Below are 24,535 nucleotides of genomic sequence, written 5' to 3'. Positions count from 1 at the left end.
TGAAGTAGGCCTACAAATGAGACAGCGGCAGCCACAGCATTGGTATCAGAGAGGGTGATTTTGAGTGAATTACAAAAGGCGTCCTTCCCTGGGGCTGAGCAGTCACACACAGGATACATGGCTCGGCTAGGGAGTCAGCCCTGGATTTCAGCACCTTGGCTGCACTTTGTCCCTTCACCTTGAAGCCTTTATACTCATGGCCATAGACAGCAGCCCTGCATAGTGCTACCAAGAACTATCAGGATACGAGAAAGGGAAGGTTTATAGGGAAAGCCTCAAAGAAAGCCCATGTCTGCACGAACCGCCAGATCTCCCTGACATAACATTTCCAATTATGCAACCTTTTTTTCATCATAGGGAAGCCCATAAAAGAGGCCACACTGAGCTTGGAGGCTGTCCATAGTGATCTGCTCTGCCTTGTCGAGCTGAGCCCCACTGAGCTACAGAAGGGCCAGGACTGAAAATAGCCATGAAAATGATAGAGCAGGTCTTGATCCAACAAAGAGATCTCAAGCTGATATTTTAGGCACAGATAGAGGCTTCTGCACTCATGAAATATGTGTGTGAAGAAGGATTAACATTTCAGCATCACCGGATCATTTTTAAATTTTGCATGTTAAAAGCAGGTATAAAGTTACTGTAAGGAGAAGGAGACTAAGTTGGAAAGTTAGTTCCCTGGGGTGGTTTTGTGAATGTGATCGCTGATGCTCAATGTTTCAGTGATTAACCAGAAATGCCTATTCTTGCAGATCGCGCCCGGGTGGTGGGTGGTCTCCCCGATGTGGTCACCATCCAGGAGGGCAAGGTAAGCATGGAGCACTCCTGTCCCTGCTTCTTCCACACTAGGAATGGGTTCCAGTGCCTCAGACTTTGTTCTATCTTTTAAGATACATACCATCCTATGCAATGGCTACTTATGCTTAACTTCAGAAGAGCCAATACGAGGTTCAAAATGCAGCCATTTTTCCAATCATCTTAATATTTTGGGCCAAGCATCAGGATGCAAGTTTGTCTAATGTGGGCACATCTAGACCACTTAGTATCTTTCTAGAATTACCCTCTAAAATCACAAGGAGTAGAAAATGTTCAATCATAACTACATGACAAGTGTAATTGAAGAAAGAAGTGACTTCTAACACCTAGTGGCAAAGGGGCTGTCTTATTAAACACCTCACCTTTGAAAGGAGACATGCTGCTCCATGAATGGTGATAGGCTCTATTTCAGTTGAAAACTGATTTCTGTTCGTAAGTTTTAAATTAGTATCACCTAGCTCCATAATAATCTCTGAAAAGCAAGGAACATAATTTCTAACCTGGATTCTCTTTCTTCATCCCTGTTTCATTAAAACAGGTTTAATATCAACCCATGAACCAGGAGGTCACGGTTGATTTCCAGTCAGGGCACATGATCAGGTTTCGGGCTCAATCCTCAGTAGGGAGCATGCAGGAGGCAGCTGATCAATGTTTCTCTCTCATCGATGTTTCTATCTCTCCATCCATCTCCCTTCTTCTCTCTCTAAAATCAATAAAAACAAAAAACAAGTTTAATATACCAGCCATAGGGGTATGGGTATTTATAGTAGAATAAAACCTTTTCTCACCTCAAAATGATAATGAAGACATATGATGGGTGACTGGAACTAGAGTGATAAAACAAGGTATATCTAAAGTTTAGTGAGAGGTAGGTTTCATCCACCTGTGTTTCTTCGTAGTGAAACATGACTACAGTTTAAGCTCAACCATTTACAGGGTTGCTTTTGTTTTAAACTCTATTTTCCATTTTCCTCACCTAACGAGGTTCAAGATAAGCAACTCACTGGGTCATAGTGAAAATTAAGAGACAGTGTGTATGTGAAAATACTTTGTGATCTATAACTCAGATCTAGAATATGGATAATAGTTTTCCATAACATCTAAGGTACTTAGTTTTGTTTGGTTTTGTTAAAAGTCTTAACCCCCAAGTAATCACAGTTTCCAAAACCTGGCCCACTTGGAGAAGACTAATGGCAATAGGTTGACTCATATTTTTCTTGAAATGTATTTGTAGAATAATTCAGTAAGAAATGCTAATTAATCCTGGAAAGAAAACAGATTTCTTAATCTATGCAATTTTAAAAGATACTCTTATAGAAGAGATCACAGGTGGTCCTGTAAGACTCTATAGAAGGACATTTAGAAGGATATCCTTTTCCCTGTGTGCCCTAGTTATTTTTCTTATAATTACTGGATTTTAGGAAGAAAAAAATGCGAGAATGAAATTTAAAATGTGAAATAAATTCAACATTTTTGGCTATCAGGGAAATGCAAATTAAAACCACATTGAAATACCATAACACACCCATCAGAATTGCTAAAATAAAAAATAGTGACAACAAATGCTGGTGAGGATACAGAGAAACTGAATCACTCACACATTGCTGGTTGAAATGTAAATCAAAATTGTACAGCCACTCAGGAAAACAGGTTGGCAATTTCTTAAAATATGAAACATGCATTTGCCATATGACCCAGCAATTGCACTCCTGGGCACTTATCAGAGAGAAATTAAAACTTATGTTCACGTAAAAACCTGTACACAAATGTTTCTAGCAGTTTTATTCCTAATAGCTCAAAACGGGCCGGATAACCCTTAGAGATATGACCACAACATGGCACATACTCAGTGATAAGTAGGAACAAATCATTGGTACTTGCAACAATTTGGATGAATCTGCAGGGAATTATGCTGAGTGGAAAAGGCAATCCAGAAAGGTTACATATTGTCTGATGCTATTTATATAATGTTTTTGAAATTAGAAAATTTTAGAAACAGAAGACAGATTAGGAATGAGATTGGGAGATTGGGAGGTGGGGAGAGGTGGTTATAAAGGGTAACATGAGAGATCCTGTGGTAATGGAAATGTTGTGTATCTTGATGGAGGTGATGGATACATGAATCTAGACAGGTGATAGAATTAAATAGAAGTAAACATACACAAACAAGTAAAACTGGGGAAATCTAAATAAGATCAATGGATTGTACAATGTCATTGTACGGGTTGTGATGTTATGCTGTAGTTTTGCAAAATGTAACTATGAGGGGAACTGGGTAAGGGTACACAGGATCTCTCTATTATTTATTACAACTGTATATGAAACAGATTGGGTAGAGTCTGGGGGAGAAATAAAACAAGGAAATGGAATTTGAAAATTAGTCACATTATCTGAAACAGCTGTTAGGATTCTGCTGCTGGGCCCTGTGACGCAGTTGAAATGCACATGTGAGCAGGTGGTGATTGTGGCAATGAGATGTCTCTACTGAGACAGAGTTTGAAATGCCATTTTAGAGTAAAAGGCATCTATTTACGTGTTTATGAAAGTGAAAATGGAGATGGGATCTGGAATAAGCATTCTCAAATCCGAGTCCCTAAGAAACCTTCTCAGGTTTGTGTTCAAACTGTAACTCACACAGGTGCATATACATAACAAGTTCAAACCCTGATCCGGGAGGTTTATCTTTATCCTCCATTGAGTCATGCCACACCATCAGAAGAACTTTGAAGTTGGATCATCATTATATCTGATATCTCTCCTTTCCTCTCATAAAACCTGTTTTGCAGACACTTAATCTCACTTGCACCGTGTGGGGCGACCCAACTCCGGAGATCTCCTGGCTGAAGAACGAGAAGTCCCTGGACTCGGATGACCACTGCAACCTCAGGTTCGAAGCCGGCAAGACGGCCTTCTTTACTGTCACCGGGGTGACCACTGCCGACTCCGGCAAGTACGGGCTGGTTGTGAAGAACAAGTATGGCTCGGAGACAATCGATTTCACCATCAGTGTGTTTATCCCAGAGGAGGAGGCGAGGATGGCTCCCGCGAAGCCTCAGAAAGGCGATAAGTCCAAGTGACCAGACCCGCTGGGAGGGCACACAAAGGAATCTTGCTTAGGCTACCTTGTACTACTCATGTGCAAATGGTTTGGTTAAGTGTAAGGAAGTCTTTGTGCTTTCTACTCCCTATTTTTGGCTTAGGGGAGGGGAGTGGGGATGGTCAAATCTTTTATTCATATTTTTAAAAAGCACCAACTAATATTTTAATAGTTACGAAAATACCATTGGTAGCACAGATATTAGGAAAGGGTTTTAAGCAAAAGACCAGAAAAAGAGGGACATTGAATAATGATCAGAAAGCAGACGAAGGTGCTGTGGAGCAGAGTTTGGATGTAGATTACAGTTATGCTCCAGTATCCTATCGAGAACGAGACTAGTTGTTAAGCAAACCAGTATGTTCGTGTGTTGTGGAGATAGCAGTGTGTATTTCGGTTGGCGGTCTTTTGATTTGGAACCTCCTCGATATTAATAAACAGTCCTCACACCTTTTCTCTTCTTCATCAGTGTTTCTCTCATTGTTACTGTTTGGCTGCTCATTTGGGTCTCTGCTGCATCTCTCTTGTCGCTTCTTGTAGCTCGTCTTCTGATTTAAATTCCTTTGGGTTTAGAGCAGTACCTTCAGAGTAACATCAGGTAAGTCACCCAAGGTCAATTGAGGTTCAGAGGTGTGAAATTGCTCTGTCACTGTACATCTGCTATCTTACTGGACAATTAATTTATTCCATTGTTAAGATACACAAAGTAATTGAATGAGTTGTGTCAATTAAGGATAATAAAAGGGTCAGGGATGTCTAGTGCTGGAATTGGTGACTAAGGAAAAAAGAGCCCTCATTCTAAATTCAGAGAACTGCCAGATTCGGGGCCTACTCTTCGCAGGACATGCCTACAGGCAGCATTCTGCTTTAGAAAATTTGGTTCTTCTCCAACTCCTAGTCCTCTCCCCCGCCCCCCCCGCCCCCCTCCACACACACACACATGCGCACACACACACAATTGCTCACACACCACTGGAGGAAAATAGTAATGGTGAAAACAGGTTCCTCTCTCCCTCTTCCTGTCAAGGGTCAGGAATGGGACAACAGATTCTCTTACACTGTTAGAAGGGGCACCTACAAATCCTCTCCTGTTCAAAGTTCTGGATTGGAAACTGCATCTCATTTGACTGTTGCCAATTCCCTTGTCCAGCCAAGTGCCCCAAGCTATTGCTGTGACATTGAACATGGGCAGGAGAGAGATGCTGTACTGTCACTAGCAGGCACGGCAAGTAATGAGATCCCTGAGAGTCAAGGGGACCCAATGGAGGGCCGCTGACCTTAAGCAGTCTAAAGCTCTCCCTCCCTCAGCAAGGAGGCTCCTTCTGGGCAAGGGGACCCAGAAGGAAAGTGGACACAGCCTGGGAGCAGAGAGAGGAGAAAGGGATGAAGTAGGGGTGGGTTTGTGTGTCAAGGAGCTGTGCAGGTGAGAGGCCCCTAAGACTTTACACAGAACCTAAATGCACCCCTCACGAGACCAACAGCAGAGTCCCAGTGTTGGGAGAAGGTGGGGAGGGAGGTGTGTGCTAGCAGAACCCACTACCCCATTTCTCATTTCCATGCCACTCGAGTCAAATTGGGGAGAAAACAAGAAGGATTTTGAATCCAATAAAAACACAATTTTAAAACAATGTGTTCTAGCCCTGGTCAGTGTGGGTCGGTTGGTTGAAGCACCATCCCCTACACTGAAAGGTCTCAGGTTTGATTCCCAGTCAGGGCACATAGTTGTGGGTTTGATCCCTGGTTGTTCGGAGCATCTACAGGAGGCAACCAATCGATGTTTCTCTCTCACATAAGTGTTTCTTGCTCTCTCTTTCCCTCTCCCTTCCTCTTTTTCTAAAACAAACAGAAACATATCCTCGGGGAGGATTAAAAACAACAGCATTTAAAACAATGTGTTCTAAATTCTGAAATTGTCTGAAAGCTTAGGAAATCAAAGTAGACTATCACTAAGGTGCACGCCATCCAGCAGAGACTTTCTGGAACACCGTAACGGTGAGGGAGAAAAATGGCTTTCATATTCATAGTTCAATGAAGTGGTTATTAGAATTTTTTCAGCCATTATAATGACCAAACTGAATCAACTATTATTTGATGGCTTAGATAAAAAGCTGTTGCTTCTAGAGGGGAAAAAGAACTAAAACTACACATCTATCAATTTGATGTTGAAGGTCCTTTTAACATAAGAATTCATGAATCTGTGACCTGCTAAATGTGATCTATTGGTATACAAAGGATTATATGGGAGCACAGAAAATACTCTTCAGAGTTTAGTTTTATAAAATTAATATTCAATATATTAAAGTAATAAAATTAAAAATCTAGAGCTTCCTAAATTATTGAAGTTGAGCTTTAAAATCTCATTTTTTTCATTTAAAAATCTATCTATTGAGAAAAGTTATACTGAAGGTACTTTATAGTATAATTAAATTCCCTTTAATTTGTTAAACTGTATTTATAAATTAATATATTTTCTTTCCATTTTAAGTACTATTTTCTGACTTACCAAACAAAAACTTTGCAAGACCTTAAATAACTTTAATTACCTATAAAATTAAGTACATAAATATGGAAAAATTTGAGTCCTCTTAAATGTACTTCTTTGTAGATAAACTTAGTAAGACTGTAACATAAAAATCACAATCATTGAACATTTTAAGTCAGAATCATAAAACTAAGCTACTTACTAGGATAAATTTTCTAAGCCATTATAAGTACATAGAAACCAAATATGCACAGATACCATAATGCAAAAATAATATTACCCAGCTACAGCCCCTATGGCCTGGGGCTAGAGTTTTAATACCCGTCAGAACGAGAGGCGTGAACTCAGATTGCTCATAATGGGGAGCTTCATACCAACATCTCTGCACAAGGCTGTGAGCACAAAGGGTAGCGTAGTAAAAAACACACAAAAGGGAATAGTAACAATATCACCAACTGACATGGAGAAGCTATATGGAAACTTGCCATCTGCCTGGGGGTGGTTCTGGGTAGAAAAACAAAGTTAACGATTCCTCAAGCCAGTACTGAATACTTGTGGGATCCACACTTACAGCACCACATGGTTTAAGCATCCTAAGCCCAGTGTTACCATAAAAATGGCTAATGTCCGGAGCCCCAGAGAAGCCAATGTAAAACTATACTACAAGGGACTGCTGTGTCTTCCCACAAAGGATTACTGTTATGGAAATTGTCCTCCCACCATAAACTAGAAAACCAGGTAAAATATATGGGGGGGAAACTATATGGGGCAGGAAAATATATGGGGCATTGGCTCAATGGAAAGAGTGTCAGCCTGGGGACTGAAGGGTCCCAGGCTCAATTCTGGGCAAGGGCATGTACTTGCAGGCTTGATCTCCAGCCCTGGTCAGGGCCTGTGTGAAGGCACCAATTGATGTGTCTCTCTCACATGGATGTTTCTCTCTCTGTGTCTCCCTTCCACTCTCTCTAAACATCAATGGGAAAATATCCTCAGGTGAAGATTAACAACAACAAAAAAAGAAAAAGGGTGAGTGAAAATACTGGGAACTCTGAATTTTTATGCCATATATTAAAAAACAAACAAACAAAAACACAAAACCTTCCCATCTTTGTGATGCATCAATAAACCTGCATTAGGGCAGCAAATCTTATACAACAGAGGAAATAAAATCCAGTTCTCTCAGGTATGGAATCAGGAATTTTTTTTATTTTTTATTTTTATTTATTTATTTTTACTGCTTTGGCAGTTACTGGAACACTTCCAGGTACTCTGTAGTTTTTCTGGTACAAACTAACAGTGTATTGTTATTAGCACAAACTGTGTGTTCTGATTACTTCTGAGAATCCACTACTTCAACTGAAAAGTGATTTGTGCGTTAATGATACCACTGGCACAATTTCAAGTGTTTATTCTGTTCTACTCCTCAGCCTTGCTTTGCCTATCCGTAGAAACACATTTAGATAAAATTCACAGATTTTATGGGAACTCTGAATTTTTGTAATTTCATAATTATGTCCTGTCCTTAGATATTTGCATTTTGACCTTTACCTGAGGGCTTTATAGATAAAGTGTTTAACAAAAGTCTTAGATGATTTAAACACTTCTGAAGAATTAACTGAATATGTCTATTTAAATCTCAGTCTCTAAAATAACTATGAGCTAGGTAAAATTTCAGAATTACCTAGCTCAAAGTTATTAGGGCCTAAGTGACTTTTTATACTATATTTTTTACATTCTTTCTCATAGTCTAGTGTTGAGAAGAGATAAGAATACAACACTTGTCCGAAAGCTCACACATATCCTGCAGGTACCCAGAGACACTACATGTGCCCTTCTATCTCTATTTAAGGACAAATGTCTTCATTCTGAAAAGGGGAGAGAAGAACATGCAACTCAGTGTCATTTAAAACACTTTGGCAACAAAATATACCCTGCCTTGAATACATTATGAAAGGAGTATTCTCCTCCCTGATCTTGAGTTTCTTGGTCTCCCTTGCCTCTTCTCTCTCCTTTAAAAAGGACCAAAAAAGACCCCGAATAGCCACAGCAATCTTGAGAAAGAGGAACAAAGTAGGAGGGATCATAATATCAGATATCAAATTATACTACAAAACCATTGTAACCAAAACAGCCTGGTACTGGCACAAGAACACGTATAGAGATAATTGGAACAGAACAGAGAACCCAGAAATCAATCCATTATGTTCGATTAATATCTGACATAGGAGACAAGAGCATACAGTGGAATAAAGACAGTCTCTTCAATAAATGGTGTGGGGGAAATTAGACCGGTATATGCAAAAAAAAAAAAAAAAAGGCAAAGGAAAAAACTAGACCACCAACTTATACCATATAAGAAAATAAATTCAAAATGGATAAAAGACTTAAATGTAAGTCATGAAACCATAAAAATCTTAGAAGAAACCATAAGCAGCAAAATCTCAGACATCTCATGTAGCAGAATTTTCACTGATACGTCACCTAGGGCAAAAGAAACAAAGAAAAAAATAAACAAATGGGACTACAGCAAAATAAAAAGCTACTCAGCAAAAGAAACCATCAATAAAATGAAAAGGGATCCCACTGCATGGGAGAACATATTTGCCAATGAAATATCTGATAAGGGGTTAATTTCTAAAAAACATAAAGAACTCATACAACTTAACAAAAGGAAGACAAACAATCCAATTTAAAAATGGTAAAGAACCTAAATAGACACTTCTCTAAAGAGGACATACAGATGGCCAAGAAACTTATGAAAAAATGCTCAAAGTCACTAATCATCAGAAAAATGGAAATTAAAACAACAATGAGGTATCACTTCATACCTGCTACAATGGCTACTATCAATAAATCAACAAATGACCAGTGCTGGTAAGAATGTAGAGAAAAGCAATCCTAGTATACCGCTGGTGGGAATATAGACTGGTTCAGCCACTCTGGAAAGCAGTATGGAGATTCTTCTAAAATTAAAAATGGAACTGCCATTTGACCCAGGGATCCCACTTCTAGGAATAGATCCTCAAAATCCTGAAACATAATCAGAAAGAATATATGCACCCCTATGTTAACAGCAGTACCATTTACAATAGCTAAGATCTGTAAACAGCCCAAGTGCCCATCAGTAGATGAGTGGGTAAAAAAGCTGTGGTACATTTACACAGTGGGAATATTATGCAAATGTAAAAAGAAGGATCTCTTACTCTTTGAAACAGCATGGAAGGACCTGAAGAGTATAATGCTAAGTGAAATAAGCCAGTCAGAGAAAGACATGTATCACATGATCTCACTTATATTTGGAATCTAATGAACAAAATAAACTGGCAAACAAAATAGATCCAGAGTCATGGAAGCATAGAACAGACTGAGGAAACTCAGAGGAAAGCAGGAAAGAGGGGGGCAGAAAGAGATCAAAGAACTTGTATGCATATGTGCATAACCCATGGACACAGATGATAGTGAGGTAAAGGTCTGGGGGTGGGGAAGCGGGATGGAGGTGGAGTGGGTCAATGAAGGAAAGGAGGGAGAATATCTCTAATACTTTCAACAATAAAGATAAAAAATTTTTAAACTAACAAAATAAATAAAGTAAAAAGGACGAGGAGCATAACCCATAGGAACAAGACCTCAGCCTAAAGTGTTACTAGTGCCCATGATATTACATGCAAGCCACCATTTGCCACAAGCTGGTTCTAAATGAGAGAGAGGTTGGCACCCCTGTGCCGGAAGCCGGTCCATCCTTGCTGCTTGACACAGTCGCTGCAGGGAAGAAACATCTGCACAGCATATGTTTCAAGGGACCTGGCGTATATGGCATACTGTTCTTAATATGTTTGCTCACCTTTTTGGGTGCTGTGTGTTTTAACCAAGGTCACCTCTCCAAGAAAGGTTGTTTCCCCAGGTAGGGATTTTTCCCTGAAGTTAGGGAGGGAATAAAACCCCTTAACTAAATGCCAGGGGGGTAGTTAATCACTTTACAAACAATCACCCTTAAGCTACATAGTCTTTACTCCCTGGAATGGAGATAAGAAACGCCCTAACCTTTGGAATAGAAATTGACAGGATTAAAATCAACTGATATAAATACCGATGTAACAAGACAATAAAAGACAGAACCTGGCTGGAGAACCTGATGGGAGAACCTGGCTAGGATGACCAACTGAATGCTGTCTCTGTGTCCTTCCTTCTTCGCCAACTCTGTCCACACCTTTGGGAACCCCTGGACCTGCTGGGGCAGGACCCCAACACCCCTGAAACCACATTGCTGGTCAAAGTGTTTTCTTTCAGAGACCAGGAAACATGTCTCAGAATCAGAGTGTTTATTATGTAGATTTTATTTTGATCACTCAGGTTGATCCTATTTATCTAAACACTAGAGGCCCGGTGCACAAAATTCGTGCACTCGGGGGATGGGGTCATCCCTCAGCCCAGCCTGCGCCCTCTCACAGTCCAATAGCCCTCGGGGGATGTCCAACTCTCATGAAGGCAGGAGAGGCTCCTGCCACCACCATTGCGCTTGCCACTCATGAGCCTGGCTTCTGGCTGAGTGGCGCTCCCCCTGTGGGAGCGCACTGACCACCAGGGGGCAGCTCCTGCATTGAGTGTCTGCCCCCTGATGGTCAGTGTGTGTCATAGCAACCAGTTGTTCCGCTATCAGGTCAAAACCAGCTCTCTGACATCCCCCAAGTGGTCCTGGATTGTGAGAGGGCACAAACTAGGCCAAAAGACCCCACCGGTGCATGATCAGGGCCCAGGAGGGACGCAGGAGGTTGGCCAGCCAGGGAGGGACCGTGGAAGGGCTCCAGGGCATGTCTGGCCCATCTCGCTCAGTCCTGATTGGCTGGACCCCCAGCAGCACGCTAACCTACCGATTGGAGCATCTGCCCCTTGGTGGTCAGTGCACATCATAGCAACTGGTCGACCGGTTGACTGACTGCTGCCTGATGGTCAGTGCACATCATGGCGAGCAGTTGAGCAGCCTTAGTATATCATTAGCATGTTACGCTTTGATTGGCTGAACAGCCGACCGGATGACTGGACACTTAGCATATTAGGCTTTTATTATATAGGATATCTCTCTACTGAGTCTGCCCAGTAACTGCCCATAGAAAACCTCTCCACGTAGGTCTCCATGCCAACTGCAGCACATATGTATTAACACACCTCCTCCTCTGTCCCCTCGGTTCTTTACAGCTTAATATTTCCAGATGGAAAGATAACCAGGCCTCAGAACCCTCTTTGCTCTCAGATTTACGTCAGTACAGGCATCTATCCAGTTCATGAGCTTCCAGAGTCCAGTCCCCTTTACCAAAATGTCACATGAGTCGTGTCTCTTCCACACACATCCAAAACCAGGAACCACGTTGCAAAGAGGAACTTCCTGTTTCACTGAAAAGAAAACTGGGCAGAGGGAGAAGAGAACAACTCGTTGCTGGAACAGAATCTAGAAATCTGAAATCTCCCTCTCAGGAGAAAGTTTTAGCAGTGTTGAAGTGCAGATGAAGAAATGATTAAAAGAAAAAAAATCCTTGTTTTCTTCTTAAAACTGAAATAGAAGGCAATTACCTATACCTTATACTAATGCAAATACAATACATCACTTTTTCTACTCATATGTTCATCCAACAAGTACTGACTTAGCACTGGTCTGGGTCAGCCCCTCGGCACCAAAGGCTGGCCCACAGTGGTAGAGCGCCCTCAGACTCTAAAATCCTGCCTTCCAGCCAGGTTCATGTCTGGTGTGAGTGGAAAATCACCGAAAGTTTTGACCTCTGGACAGACATTCTTGGAAGTCATGGAATTGAACTGGGGACAGAATTGTTTTTTTCCATCTCACTGGACAGAGTGAGGCAAGATGAGAGTTGCTCAGTGTGTTAGTGCCTGAGAGGGAGGTGAAGGGAGAAAAGGAAGAGAAGGGAACATTTATTGGCTTTAGTGCATAAACTGCTTATCTATAAAGAGTTAGACTATTTTCTATAAAGGTTTTTAATTGGACTTTTGTCAATTTTATATTTCTTCAGGCTTTTAATCAGCAATTTTGTTTCTTATCTAGGCTACCTTATGGTTGTTAACATTTCATAAAATTGCTCGGTACTTATAATGCTGTATTAGAGAAGGTCATTGGCCCTGGTGTGTTCAGTGGTTAGAGCATCAGCCCACAGACTGAAGGGTCTCAGGTTTGATTCCTGGTCAAGGGCACTTAGCTCAGTTGTGGGCTCGATGCCTGGCCCTGGTCATTGCACATGCGGGAGGCAATCAGTTGATGTTTCTCTCTCATGTCAATGTTACTCTCTCTCTCTCTCTCTCTCTCTCTCTCTCCCCCTCTTCCTTCCTCCCTTCCACTCTATCTGGAAAATCAATGGAAAAAAATCCTCAGATGAGGATTAAAAAAAGAAGGTTGTTGCCTAAAAATATAAGGCACCAAAGAAATATAAAAGCTATGAATAAAAATATGATAGACTATTTTAGCTAGAGTAGCAAAATTTTTTTATTTGTGTTTTAAAATATGGTCATGCTAAAATCACTCTATCTTATAAACAAGACACATTTTGATGGCCCTAGTTCTGCTAGAATCTGAGTCAATGACCGGTGAAGAACTTCTATGAAGTGGAGGCAAATTGATCTCCTGGAAGGCACAGATGCAAAGCTAATTTGTCCCATTTCCACCCTACTTTAATAATACAAAACTACAATGAAGGGAAAAGCTTATCACCACAAGGCTGAAGATATCCAGTAAGTCCTCAGACCTTTATTGATAAATAATTTAAAACAAAATAAGAGACTAGAAGTTTAAAAAAAAACACCAAACTCACACTACTTGAAATGTTTATTATAGTGGTGGGTTAGAGAGATATAATTAAATATTATTAACATTATATTAGTTATGTATTATATAAAAATAAATAAATATATAATTGTATGTTATTGTATTATAGTCATATTATATCTAATACATATGTGCTAAAGATTAGAGGAATTGAGCTCTCAAAAAATTACGTAAGGACCTTAAAATAGTAAAACATTTGGCACTGCTCCTCATTTCTATGGTAGCCACAGTTACAGAAATGCCATGTGTGCTTTGTCAACTGAGGCAGTTTGTTACAAAGACATCATTCAAAATAAGAGTCAAACTCTGGGAACTCCCTTTAAAATGGAAAAAAAATCAAAAAGTGTTTACTGGAAAGTATTTTACATAGAAATCAGGCAAATCATTGGGAAAAAAAATATTTTAACTCAGTTCTTTTCTGCCATGGACCTCTTGCACGAGCCAGTGATAATTTCACAGGGTTACAGCATGACATTCTCTCTCTCTCTCTCTCTTTCTCTCTCTCTCTCTCCCCCCCCCTTCTTCTTTTTTTAACTGGCAAAAATTCTGCTAAGCATGTGATGTCTTAAAATTAGTCAATTATTGATCAGAGATTTTTGTAACTTTTCAACAGTTGACTTCAGGTGGGAAATATAGGTGAGTTTGACTGTTTTTGTTATCACACATTTATTCCTTCAACAGATATTTATCGAGCAAAAACTGAGGACACAAAGATGGAGATTTTCCCTCAGGGTGCTACATCTACCAGATGCAATGACAGGAATATGAAGAATCATAACATAAACTACAAGTTCATAAGGAAAGTACAGACAACATGCTATTATCTGAACTCAGAGGAGGGATGCAATGCGTGTTCTATAGCGAGGGGAAGATAAGGAAGAGGTAAAGTATAGGATTCAGAAAAGGCTGGTAGAAGCACAGGAAATGGGGTAGAAGGTAGCACAACACAGGGCAGCCTGCTGATTCCTGTGTCCAGCAAGATGGACAGTGGTCACTGCAATTATAACTTGTCATTTCCTGCCCACAGTGTTCCCACTCTGACTCCAGGAAGATGTCAGGACTATTTTTGCCAAGCCTTACAGTACAGGATGTCTTCAAGCTCAAGCTGCTGCATTAACTGCATTTTCCCAAGTAGGCTAATTTAATTACAAAAAAAAATCATATATTATCAGAAAAGAATGTTGTACCTTCTTGTCTTGTTATTTTCTGACAAGAATCATTTCTTTTTACAATCAAGTAACTCATTTTGAGTCAATTGCTTCTTTATGATAGATGCTGTCAGAATAAATACTGTAAATTAAAAACTTTATTTGTTAAAGTTAATAAAGTCTTATGGCAGAATTATATATGCACAGCTAGGAAATAAAATCAGTTGGAATTTTCCTTGATGACGAAACATACTCATATTTGATTTTGCTTTCATACAAAAACATAGTAAAGCACAAAGACAGAAAAAAGAACACAATCACCTATAAACCCACTCTATACCATTGTTAACAGTTTCAGGTATGCCGCCTTCATCTTTTCCCCCTGCATTTATCTATCGGATTTTAAATATTTAGAAAGGAAATGCACTTTTTGTCAGCCTCCAAAGCCTCCACACTTCCAACTGTACCACATGCCTCCAAGTTCTGAACTGCAGAAGTAGCAGAGGAATAGGAAAGAGGACAGAGATGTGAGGACGTTCTGGAAGAGCTGGATTTGGTGAGTGTTAGGTGGTGTGGCTGGGGAAGGAAAGACAGGGGAGGAATCAAAGACAACTGAGACCTCATGCCTGAACATTGGGAAGACAGTAATGTGTTTATCTGAGATATACAAGTCAGAAGAAGTAGAATTTGGGGAACAGATAATGCATCTGATTTTGGATGTGTTGAATTACAATTGATATCTAGCAAGCAATTATAAACTCGGGTCTGAAACTGAGGAGACCATCAAGTCCCTATACACACATTTAGGACACACTGGCCCGGTGTGACAGCAGCAGTGCAGGGTGTATGAGATCTCCCCAGGAAAGGGGACGTAGTGAAGAAAAAACAAGTACCAGAGTCAGAATCTTAGTTAACACCCCTGTTTCCTGGATGGAACAAGGATCCAGGACAGGGCCTGGAAAAGGGCTGTGGAAAAATGGAAGGAGAAACAGGAATGCGCTGTGGCACAGAAATCATGGAAGACGACAGCCCAAGACTCACAGGCAGGTGAGTGGTGATTCTCTCACCAGTGACCTCTTCAGGAGCAGTGACCTTTGCAGAACGCGGGGTGGGGTGAGGTAGGAGAGAGCAGATTGAGCTCCGGTGGCCACTGGGAAGACGGAAGAGCTGGGGATGAAAGCAGGATAGGAGATGTATGTTTGTAAGCACAAAGCAAGGCATTCTGGAAAAGCTACAGGATGACAAAAAAGGGGTAGTTTTTCCTCGGGGACAGAAGAGCAGGAAAGGTGGCCTGAGGGAAAGGCAGGAGAAAACGTGAAGGCAATTGCATTTCTTGATATACTTGGGCAGGATTCCAAAAAATGTGAGGAGCAGGTGGTAGATGGAGTAGAAGTGCAAGGGTGGGAGGGTTTGGAACAGGATGTGTAAAGGATCGCCCGGTGAGACTGAAGAGGTGAACTGGGTGTGTGTGTTGGGGGGGTGGGGGTGGGGGGTGGAACTGGTGTGTGGCGTGCAGCTTTGTCAGCAGTGTGGCAGCTGAGGCACCAAGCACTGGAAATGCAGTGCTGCATGTACCCTCACATGGGAACCGAGGGGTCAGGGGTCTGGGGTGATAGCAAGAGCTTAGCTGAAAAGAAAGACTAGGCCCCAAACCAATGGAGCCAGGCAAGGGAGGAAAGGTACTTGAGGGCAGAGACTGAGTCTAATGCCTCATTATAGCTCCCAGCTCCTGGTACATAGTAGCTTCTCCATAAATATTTCATTCCCAATGAATGAGCTGAGTATAAGTTAGAAGCCTCAAGAAAGTGCCTCCTGGATAATACAGGCAGATTCAGAGGAAGAGAGGTCACCTCAGGCCATGGCGGTCAGACGGTTGGGAGAACTCTATAGAGAGACTTCCTCTTAGTTTTTTCCTGCCACTAGTGTTTTGTCCTTCTGATCTTTCTTTTATGACTTTAGTAGAGTTAACTGCTCCTCTTTTGCATCTGGCACTGGGTGTTGCACAGTGCAGACATTCCACGTATGTTTACAGAATGGAATGCAAACCAAGCCGTAATTGGTATTTTGTTGCCATTGCCTGATCTTACTGAATAGAGGAATTGCTGTTTCTGCTTCCTGTTGCATTTATCCCTTGGCTCTCACCCAAACTGTCTTGCTCGTTTAACAGCTGCCTGGGCAGCCTCCTTACTATCATTTTAGCCTTTATCCCTTTCATCCTCCGCTGGTCTTTTACATAAGCATCCCTCAAAGCACACCACCCCAGCACAGCCCAGCCTCGACCCTGAGTGGCCTTTCCCACCTGCCTCCTCACAGACGGAGCCCCTGCCCTCTCTGGACTCCTTCCCAGGATGCTCAGCATTGCGTTGCTCCATCTTGGCTGCCTTCCACCAGGATCTGCTCTCTGTTCAGACATTCTTGAGAAAATACTTTCTGTTCAACCCAAGCCTGGGCCATCTGTGGGTGGCCCATCTGCACAGTTCACCCATTTCAGCAAGCGAGAACTAGACCAGACCTATGATAATTCTCAAACCTTTAACTCTGCTATTCTGAAATTCACAGACTACTTTTCCACAATGGAGGTCTTTTCAGAGGTAGTTTAAGGGCATGAGACAGTGTAGGTGAAGCTACTGGTACTACGACAGCCATGCAAGAGAAGCCAGAACAGAAGCCCTGACTTCTGATTATATATGCATTTCAAAGCTTTTCAGTAAATCTTTCATAACTTCCTTTCTTCCCTAAGTAGGAATCCAGGCTATTACAATGGAAGAAAGCACAGAAAATATTGTAGAGAGCCAATCAATAGGCTGGACCAAAAATCTGACTGGAACAGAAGGTGACCTATGGGACTTCTTATCAGATTCTATCCTATCTTATTAAATATTGCAATGGAGATGGGGTCTTATTCACTTCATTAAGTGAATCTATTCAAATCTTGCTACTCACAATCAAAAGTTCTTTGTCTTATGCTAAAAGTCTGACTGATTAGAGGCCATTTGGCACAAAAATAAATCCTTTGTGTGTAAATTTGCTCCCCTGGTGACTGTTATCACTTGTTGTAGATCAGCAAGTGAGCTGAGCCGCAGTGTAGTGGCAGAATCACAAAGACAGACTGGTTCAGACCCTCCACTTTCTGACTGTATGAAAGTTAGATCCCCCACCTCAGCCCCTGGAAAACTGGGATATTGCAGTGTCTACCACATGAAGATTTTGTGAGGATTTGATGAGTTAATTCATTTAAGAAGTGCCGGGAGAGTGTCTGACACATAGTAGGTGTACAGTAAGGGGCTTCTCTTCCCACTTCCCTTCATTACTCCCTGCCGTGTTTTCCTGAGGGTAACCTTTCAAAGGGGAAATAATGACATGTTATGAAAGTGGGAAAGGCTTCTGTTCCCCTCTGTAGAACAGAAATAATTTGAACTGTATGTAATCGGGAATTTATTTTTGTGGAATTTTCTTACTAGTAGTTTACAAAAAAGTTTTACTATTTATTTTTGTGTGAAATATGTTTTTGAGTGCTTCCTAGCTGGGATGTCACTTTGGTGTCCATAAAGCAATACATACAGCCGATAAGGCAGTTCAGGCTCAGATGGCCAAAGTAAGCCTCCGGGAGGTGAAGCGCTGTGCCCAGGCCACATGTCAGGTGACCCAGTTACTTTCTCTCACCAGCCTTTGTGAGATGGATCTGTGACCTGCTGCTAGAGCATGAGGAGAACGACGTCCTGGACGAGGATGGTGAGTGAAAGTGGCCGCTGCCTCAAGCACCTGTTGATTTCCTTTATTATGCTGCATGGAAAAACCCACCTTCCCATGACCCTCCCCAAGGAGCCTGGTGCTACTTCTGTATCCTGTGAGGTGAGTGAAAGCTTGGCCTCTGACCGGAAGAGGAAAGGTGGGAGGGGTGAAGTAGGAGAGAATAGAACTTGGAAAAGAGTCTTGATCTCCAGGAGGCTTTCCAGATTGGGTGAGGGCCAAGGGATAAATGCAACAGGAAGCAGAAACAGCGATTCCTCTATTCAGATGGCAGCTGTCTATGTTTCCAGTTCCCACGTCCTTCTTCATTTTGGTTTGAGTAAGTTTCAGGCCACTAAATTATAGGATCATATTTTCATTTAATGTACTGATCATATTCTTCATTTAAAGAATGGGATTGTGCCCAGCCGGGTGTGGCTCAGTGGGTGAGCATTGATCCAGGAACCAAGAGGTCACAGTTCAATTCCCGGTCAGGGCACATGCCTGGGTTGCGGGCTCGATCCCCATTGTGGGGTGTGCTGGAGGCAGCTAACCAATGATTCTCTCTCATCATTGATGTTTCCATCTCTCTCTCTCCCTCTCTCTTCCTCTCTCTTCCTCTCTGAAATCAATAAAAATAAAAAATAAAAAATAATGGGATGCCTAACAAATTTCTCCATTCACTTTACATAAGAAAAATTCTTTCTATGAAGTGAATTTTACTTTGTTTTTCTCAGGTTTGATGGGGACACAGGGGGAAAATGTTGGTATTCATTTCTTCTGTACTAACAGTTCCTGGTATAATGTAACTAATCCGAGTTAGCCTAGAGCAGTTAATCAAGCTGGGAACTAATCATTATTCCTCCATTTTGTATTCCACACCTTTCCTTTGTACATTCTGCCTGGAGCACACTTACCTGATGCTAGTTCTTAGCAAACTCCCCCGCCTTGGGCTTTGATTCTCAGGCCAGGCTTATCTTCCGCTGCAGCCCTCCTGTCCCAAGAACCAGCCCCCTCCTGACATCCCTGTCCCGAGCTCCATTCCCTCAGTGTACTTCAAGGTGAGTGACGGGACTCCTAGTGGAAATCACTAATAATCCCTTTTGAAAGCTCATCTTATTTTAACATAGGCCCCCAATGCTAACTCTGGGGTCCATGGTAGGAAACATGTTTTAGGGCAGCAGGGTCATTCAGGATTCCATCCATGCTGCCCCTGCAGAGCCAACTGATTGCTGATAAACAGTGGTGAGGATCCGCCCAAATAATCTTCTCACACAGAGATCGCCTCACTCAGCCCGTTGGGGAGAGAGAGAGAGAGAGAGAGAGAGAACGCATCTTTCCATATGACTCCACTGGAATATCCAGAAAAACAACAACACAAACACTGAAATTCAATGAAGCAAGAACTGAGTTGCAAAGGTCTGAAGAGAAATTAAGCACAAGATTAAGAGTAAGAAAGCGACCTGTAAGGACAAGTAACAAAAGGGCCCTACATGGAAATGTGTGCAGAGATATACTTCATGGACGAAAACTTTGAACAAAAGATGTCAGGTAAAATCAGGAGCTAGAAAGATATAAAATGAGGTTTCCAAATGGTGTCTCTCTAAGGTGTGTCATCATACTTAACTTGATTAGAGTCTCTAACGTTTCTGATTTACATAGTGAAAGTATAGATGCTCAGTAGTGATCTATTTAATGTTTGCCTTTGAAAAGCCCTGTGCTTTTTTGCCTTATTTTAAATTCAGACTTGTTCTTTCATTTTTGTTATGTCTGTGTGTTTGTCTATAGTACTGTGAGATGTTAAAAACAGAAAAGACCACTGTCTCCCAAGAAATTAAAAATAAACTTTATGGTTGAAAGGTGAAGGAGATTGGCTGACTTAGCAATGCCCTTAAGACGTTTTTAAAGAGTATTTTCTGTCTTTTGTGCCTTTTTCATGATTTCTTCTGTTTACACTGATTTGTTCAGATATTAAAAGTTTCCTATTTCTGTACTCCTAGTGATTAAGATGTCATTATTTCCCTGGTTTATAACATTTTAGTGGGGCAAGGCAGAAAACAATGTATGGGAAAAACTAAATTTTGCAAAGGCATTACATAAAGTTGAACATATATGATGATCACGTTCTTACATATGCTAATTTGGCTTATATGTTGGGGAGACTCTGGAGCCTGCCAACCTGCAGCCAATTGCCACTTGTTAGCTGTGTGACCTTGCAAGTTACTTGATGTTTTGGGCACCAGCTTTTCATCTGTAACATGGAGATAATAATAATGTCTGCCAGTTAGAGTTATTGTGAGGATGGGGTTAATATACATATAAAGCACTTATTAAGACTATGATCTTATTATTATCCAATAAGTTATAATGTTACCCAGAGAAGCCACAGAAGTTATAGGTAATGCCCATTTGAATACTTAAAATAAATCTTATGTAAAAATGTGATTTAATATATATTTAAATGCTCTTTGTTACTGTGTAAAAAATGAATTTCCTTTGTAAGTTTCTTGCAAAAAGTTAAAACATGAAATGGTAAACCACATGTTTGAGATGGAGACCGTATTTAACTTAATTGATATATAAAGCTAACATATATTTAGGACCAACTTCCAATAAAGAGCAATTTTTAAGAAGCAAAATGTTTGTCTTCACTTTATAACTTCTGCTTCATGTTTTGGCCCTGCAGTAGGTATTTCTCACTTGCTGGCTGCTCTATGTCCAAACCCCTTTCTTATTGAGAGAAGGTAGCTTGAAACGCAGGCAGACAGGGCAGGGGTCCAGTGGAAAAACAAAGCAGGTGGAACATAGGCAGGGGCAGGCACAGCAGTTTGAGCAAGCCTAATCACAGGAACCAACCAAGCAGGAATAATAAAATGTTTCTGGACTCAAAGCGGGAGGCATGGGAAACCAAGGGAGGGCCTGCAACAATAAGGTGTACTCACAATATGTGTAACTCGCAAATACTTATCCCATAATAGGTATTTTAAATTTATTTAGTAAAACTCTTAAAAATTTCTCACCTATATGTAATTGTAAACATTAATTTATTCTATTCTTCATACAATTATAAGCGTACTAGAGGCCTGATGCACGAAATTTGTGCACGGGGGGGTGGGGGGGGGGGTGTCCCTCAGCCCAGCCTGCACCCTCTCGCAATCCGGACCCCTCAGGGGATGTCCTACTGCCAGTTTAGGCCCTATCCCACAGTGATCCCTGCAGATTGGGCCTAAACCAACAGTTGGACATCCCTCTCGCAATCTGGGACCACTGACTCCTAACTGCTCACCTGCCTGTCTGATAGCCCATAACTGCCTCTGCCTGCCTGCCTGATCGCCCCTACCCACTTTGCCTGCCTGCCTGATCGCCCCTAACCGCCTCTGCCTGCCTGCCTGATTGCCCCTAACCACTCACCAACCTGCCTAATTGCCCCTAACCACTCACCAACCTGCCTAATTGCCCCTAACCACTCACCTGACTGCCTGATTGCCGATTACCCCTAACTGCTCGCTGGGGAATGGGGCCAGCTGGGGGAGGGGCCGTGGTTGTTCTGGTCTCTGGTCGTTGTGGTCATTCCACTGTTTTGGTCACTGGGCTTTTATTATATAGGATAATAAATTTTCTATTATGTGTCCAAATTCCACTGTTAGTTTCTGTATATTTAGGACATCTTTCTTCCTCAATCTTCTGTTTTATTGAAAATCTATTTAATAGTTACCACCTTTTTTTTAGCTTTAATTAAATTGTATATTTCCTACTGTATTATTCCATATTCTTTTAAGGGGCTTCTATAAATTCAGTTCCTGTGTTTTATTTTTTTCTTAAAAAAAATTTTTTTTTAAATGTCAGAGAGGAAGGGTGAGAGAGGGAGATAGAAACATCAATGATGAAAGAGAATCATTGATTGGCTGCCACCTTCATGCCCCACACTAGGGATCAAGCCCACAACCCAGGCATGTGACTAGGAATCATATTGTGACCTCCTGGTTCATAGTTTGATACTCAACCATTGAGCCATGCTGGTGGGGCCCAGCTCTATCCTTTAACACATGTTTGCACACATATATCACACTCAGAACACACACATCTATACATAGCACCTCTCTGCTTTGTGCTTTCCCTCTTACTTTCATTCACCTCTGAAATTTTTGCAAAAGGTAAACAATAGCCACTAACTACAACAGACCAAACCTCCCACATATGTGTGCCTCTCTAAAGCCAAGGAGATTTATGATGCTAAGTTTAAAAGAAATGTCACTACTGTTCATTGATTTGCCAACTGTTTTATGGCTCTTACCAATGAAATGAAACAGGAAAACATTTCATTAGAAGTTTACTAAATTTGGAAGACATTAGACTCTTTAGCAATCTTGCCAGTTAAATACTGCATATGTGGGAGAGATATGGATATACCATACTTCATGTACTCTTGTTGTCATGCTCCTGAAAATTTGAAAATTAAAAGAATTTTGAAAGTGAAGTTACTTCTTTTAAAACCTGTCTTGAATCTTTTCATAAAACAAAGGATCTTTCTGACATTTGTGCAATGAGCCACTGTTATCCTATTTTATCAGCATAAATTTAGCCTAGAACTAAAACTACATTGAGCTTTTAGAAGTTTGTTTATTGAATTAACAAATATTTATTGAGCACTGTCATAGTAATTCAGGCTGCTATTACAGAATACCACAGGTTGGGTGGTTTAAACAACAAAAATTTATCTCTCATAGTTCCAGAGGCAGGATGCCAGCACGGGCGGTCTGGTGAGTACCCTCTTCCTGGTTTTCAGACAGCATCTTTTTGTGTTCTCACAGGGCAGAGAGAGAGAAAAATTCAAAATAGGCGGGGTCCTGCTTTAATGAATTGTACAGCCCCGCAGGGAAGAGAAATGGCAAGCAAACACAGACAATTACAGAAGAAAATAAACAAGGATAAGAAGGTTATCAGTAAAAGTCTCCAAGGAGGGGCCATTTGAGCTCAGGCTGGAAGGCTGGGAATGACCAGCATGTGAAGAGATGGGGAGGGACATGCAGGCATGACTTAGGGCAAGGTTTTTCAAGTGCAGGAACAAAATAAGGCCCTTGTGAGGGCCTTAGTTGGATCTGAGTTAGTCTGGTACCTCTAGGGCGGCAGTTCTCAACCTGTGGGTCGCGACCCCTTTGGTGGTCGAACGACCCTTTCACAGGGGTCGCCTAAGACCATCCTGCATATCAGATATTTACATTACGATTCATAACAGTAGCAACTTTACAGTTATGAAATAGCAACGAAAATAATTTTATGGTTGGGTCACAACATGAGGAACTGTATTTAAAGGGCCAGAAGGTTGAGAACCACTGCTCTAGGGGGAGAAAATTGGAAATAAGTGAAAGCTGATGGATATCTGGGCTCAGTGCTCTAGTTCTCTTGTTTTCAGAAAAGATGTTGCTTGGCCTGGCCGGTGGCTCAGTTGGTTGAAGCATTGTCCTTTGCACCAAAGGGCTGGGGGTTCCATTCTCTATCAGGGCACATACCTAGGTTTTGGGTTCTATCCCCAGTCTGGGAACAACCAATTGATATTTCTCTCTCACTCTTACTCCCATCCTCTCCCTCTAAAATCAATAGAAAAAACATATCCTCTGCTGCAGGAAGCCGCCCATTGTCTTCACTAGCAGAGAAGTGCACACAAGGATCCCGGAACACTGGTGAACCTTGAACCCATGGCAAGGGCCTGAGTTATGCACCGATTGTCTAGTCCTGACAATGGGGGCTCAAGCTATTTCCTGATCAAATAGTCTCAGAGTAAATCCTTCTAATATTTACTGACCTTTAAGATAGTCTGTCTGCTATCGAAATTGCCTGCCTAAGGGCTTTATGTGTATCCAATATTGAATAAAAGGCTGGCGAGGCCTGGGCACCAGTGGAAGTCCTTCCCCTTGAGTTGGGCTTGCCTGCCTGTCCCCCCAATATTTTCAAATTATCTCTTGTCTCATCTCTTTCATTTGTGTGCAGCCCCTTCTCCAGATCCTGAACCCTGAACCACGCGGGACATGGGGGAACATAAACACTCTGCCCTGGCCAGTGTGGCTCAGTTGATTGAGTGTCATCCCATCTACCGAAAGGTTGCCAGTTCAATTCCCAGTCAGGGCACATGGGTATGGGAAACAACATGTTGATGTTTCTCTCTCCTGTCAATGTTCCTCTTTCTTTTTCTCAAGAAAATCAATAAAAACATATATATATTTTAAAAACAATATATCCTCAGGTGGTGATTAGAAAAATAATAATAAAATAAAAAGTCGTTGCTTATGATGGTATCTTTGAAATATTGTGATTGTATGGACTGAATGTTGTGTTTTCCCCCAAATTCCTATGTTAAGACTTAACCTCCAAAGTGATATTATTAGGAGGTGGGGCCTTTGGCAGGTGATTAGGTCATGAGGGTGGAGCCCTCATGAATAGGATTA

The 24,535-nt window shown here is 41.4% G+C and overlaps 1 protein-coding gene across 2 annotated transcripts in view; it reads left to right on the top strand.

The window, feature by feature from the left end:
* MYOM1 (myomesin 1) overlaps positions 1 to 4,372 on the top strand; it is a 112,869-nt gene extending 108,497 nt beyond the window's left edge. For both annotated transcript variants that reach the window (XM_070420568.1, XM_070420567.1), the window contains 2 exons: positions 750 to 805; positions 3,600 to 4,372. In XM_070420568.1, coding sequence (XP_070276669.1) covers positions 750 to 805; positions 3,600 to 3,890 — 347 coding nt within the window. In that variant the 3' untranslated portion in view covers positions 3,891 to 4,372. The remainder of the gene's footprint in view (positions 1 to 749; positions 806 to 3,599) is intronic.
* Positions 4,373 to 24,535: the final 20,163 nt, after the last annotated feature.

Source organism: Myotis yumanensis, unplaced genomic scaffold, assembly GCF_028538775.1.
Source record: "Myotis yumanensis isolate MYYU_CA2020_CCGP unplaced genomic scaffold, mMyoYum1.0.hap1 SCAF_7, whole genome shotgun sequence".
Lineage (NCBI taxonomy): Eukaryota > Metazoa > Chordata > Mammalia > Chiroptera > Vespertilionidae > Myotis > Myotis yumanensis.
Note: the sequence above shows the minus strand (reverse complement) of the source record. Positions and strands in the feature narration are given on the sequence as shown.